The sequence below is a fragment of the Haliotis asinina genome, chromosome 10, assembly GCF_037392515.1.
Source record: "Haliotis asinina isolate JCU_RB_2024 chromosome 10, JCU_Hal_asi_v2, whole genome shotgun sequence".
Taxonomy (NCBI): domain Eukaryota; kingdom Metazoa; phylum Mollusca; class Gastropoda; order Lepetellida; family Haliotidae; genus Haliotis; species Haliotis asinina.
Window position 1 is genome coordinate 54946724 of NC_090289.1, and position 3302 is coordinate 54950025.

At 39.3% G+C, this 3302-nt stretch overlaps 1 protein-coding gene across 1 annotated transcript; it reads right to left on the reverse strand.

Annotated features, from left to right (window-relative positions):
• Window positions 1-727: 727 nt before the first annotated feature.
• LOC137298790 (uncharacterized) lies at window positions 728-2789 on the reverse strand. The gene is made up of 2 exons (XM_067831064.1): window positions 2687-2789; window positions 728-1527 (listed from the first exon to the last, which is right to left on the reverse strand). The coding sequence occupies exons 1-2, from the start codon at window positions 2787-2789 to the stop codon at window positions 728-730; spliced, it is 903 nt and encodes a 300-aa protein (XP_067687165.1).
• Between the last annotated feature and the right edge of the window lie 513 nt (window positions 2790-3302).

A 3302-nucleotide genomic window follows, 5' to 3' on the forward strand; every position in this document is an offset into this window, starting at 1 on the left:
TTTTTTAGGAAGGGAAGAAAATTCATATAGAGCAGCTGAAAGTGTATAATGGAGTCAATTTCATTTTTGATATTCCCTTGAAACTGTAAATGTGTTAATGTAATGGTTGATCATAAATAAAGCTATCTTTCTGACTGACTTATCTTGCTAAGTTGCAATGAGTAATCTGAGTGAGTGATCATGAGTAGTATTGAACAAACCTAATGATATTCCTACTTGTTAAATTTCAAGTACAAATTCTGGACAGTCAACGGAATTCCATAATGCAACTATTGAATGTTAATACTCAAACTGAACAAAACAGTAATTTTGCACATATACAGAAATGTCTAAACATATTTTATGGTTTATTTAAGAACAGTGTGTACAGATGCTACAATTCTGAACAACGAAACTTTTTAAAAACCATAAATAAATTTGTTCAAACGTAGCAGGAAGTAATAGTATGTAATAATAAATCTGGAGATTACTCAAATGAATAAACTGAGTCAGAACCTTCAGAAAGCAGGAAATAGTACTGAAATATAATAGTCCTATGTTATAATTCTGGATATCCACCAGCTATTAGAAGTTACTCTGGTCCTGATCCTAGATTTTCGAAGCTCTCTTAGCGCTAAGGCAGTCGTAAGTTGAATGTATAGCACTTACGATTATCTTGGCGCTAAGAGAGCTTCGAAAATGTAGGCCCAGCTTCTTTTCACTCAGCCATAGTCTCATAGATCCAGTCCTATTCGTGTATGCATGACTTAGATGGGAATACAGGGTCGGTCTTGTACCTCAGTAATATGAGTGCAATCTTAGTAACTACAATTCCAATTGTTATCCCGAGTATAAGAAGAATCATGATAGTGTTTGCCTTGGTTAGGCCGAAGTTGTTGTCAGTGATGGCGCTGTATATTGTTATTCTAACTACATCTGACCCGAAGGTATAACGAGTATACAGTTCGTTACAAGCCACGTCGACCATGCTGAGGACCACGACGATCACTATCATCAAACTGAAGGCAATTGTGGAGGCGGTACTAGGACCAAGAGGCGAAACTGATCTGAAACCTATAACTTTACTCAACGAGTTGACTGCATGGCTAAGACTCCATGCAAACATACCAGCTACACCATTGCTAACAAACAATCTGAACAAGATGTCATCATATCGCCTGTCTTGTTTCGCCAAATCAAACCTGGATCTGTAGAGTTGGAGGTGGGCTCTGCCAGAGCAGATAGCAAAACAAACAGTAGATCCAAAAATTACAACAAAAGCCAGTTCTAAAGCTTCTCTGTCCAGGAGAAAGAGCCAGCTGATGTAGAGGACAAGTCCCAGTGTGTAGAGTCCGAGGAAGAGTGAAGGGAACAGAACAGGATGACCGATGTGAGAACAGTTCCGATCCTTCCTGCAGAAGATGGTGAGAGAGTAGAGGATCCACAACGCTTGCCAGATAAAGACGGCAATGAAGATGTACGCAGACCATGTCCCCTGCGTCAACTCCGTGCGGAATATTTCAGGCTGGAACGGGGCCAGAAATAGGCCTGAAATCGAGAAAGTTTGCTTACAGAGTGATATGGTGGTTCAGAATAGTATATATATAGATTCACCATGGCACATGAATTGGCATGAATTGAATATGTGTTTCAGTATGACGTAAACCAAATATGGTAGTAACTAGCCGCTAATCACTCATTCTTACTGTAAGTCCACAATTGGAAATATGTATTTCGAAAACATCGAACGTTGGAATAAGAGGTAGTGCGTTGCAAGGTGCAAAAGTCACGCATTTGCAAACTAGGTTTATGAAATATCTGCAGACCATTCAAGCCTCATTTCCTGTCCCAAAATTATAATTTATGATTTTAATATAATTGATAACCTCAGTCAACTTAGATAACTTCAGTCAATTAAATAGGTAAACTTTTCTTATTGCATTCATATATACTCAAAAATATACATTCATAGACTCTTAGAAATACAAATCCCTGCCCTAAACATCGTCCGTAGTATAATATTTGTGTAACAATCTCTTGGATGATACAGTCCCGTGGGAGTTATAACGTATAATGTGATAGACAGTATGGCGGCGTGACGTCATCGGAGGTTTCTAAACCTGAATATAAAGTTGTTGAACTCAAGCATGTAAAAACACCATATCATATGAAACGTTTTGGTTTTCTTTTCAGTGAAATAAACTAACTATGAGATACAGATGTTCACCTGACGTTAGAACTGAATTTCAGCTGAATTTTAGTTCATAGCGTAAAATACATCAAAACAGCAACATGGACAATTTCAATATTTTCATGAGATTTGAAAAAAGTGCTGAACATTATGACATCTTAAAATTATCTAAATTATCTTATCCTGTTGGCGATATTTCTCTTTCGACAAGTTCTCTCCTAGCGAGGGTATTTCTCGCATACATCGACTGCAAAGTGTGACACTAAGGTTATATTTACTGGAAAATGTATTGTATATGGAAAGAGTGTTTAGTGAATGTTTAGTATTTGTGCACTTATGTTGAGAATGAGTGTATTTACTGGTTGCAGGTTACGTTAATAATGCAGTTATCTCCCTTGTATTGACAATGCTATAAACGTAACTCTATTTTCAGGGATTATCATTTGCGGAAGCCCGGGGGCTTTCTTTAGCTGCCCTACGAACGATGCAAGCACTATTCCGGCTGCTTCTTGTTACCTGGCACGCCTATCTGGAACGCCGCACCGAATCCTGAGGCGGTGATGAAAACGACGACAAGACTGGCATGGAGAGCCAATCGGATGACGTGATCGCCCTTCATGACATGCCTCACCATGAAATGTAAAAAGATTTACAGGTAACCCTGATGGTTACACATTACTCATTTTACGTGACATAATGTTTCTTGCCAGTACGGGTGGTGGATGGCCTAGTGGTTAAAGTGTTCACTCCACACGCCGAGGACACGGGTTCGATTTACCACATGGGTACACTGTCTGAAGCCCATTTCTATTGTACCCCGCTGTGATACTGCTGGAATATGTTCTAATCTAGAGGCACTGTGTTGAAAACTTCCGGGATAGAATTGGTCTTCAGCAACCAATGCTAGTAGGAGGCAACTAACGGGATCTGTGGATCAGATTCGCTTACTTTGTTGACATTTGTCACCGTGTCCCAGTGGCGTAGGTCAATGTTCATGCTGATGATGACTGGATTGGTCTGTTTCAGAATCGATTATTTACAAGCCGTCACCATATGTGAGGGGATATAAAAAGGTAGAGAGCCTCACCAGAACAATGCTATAAATGCAGCTGTTTTATGGGGGTTTTTTATG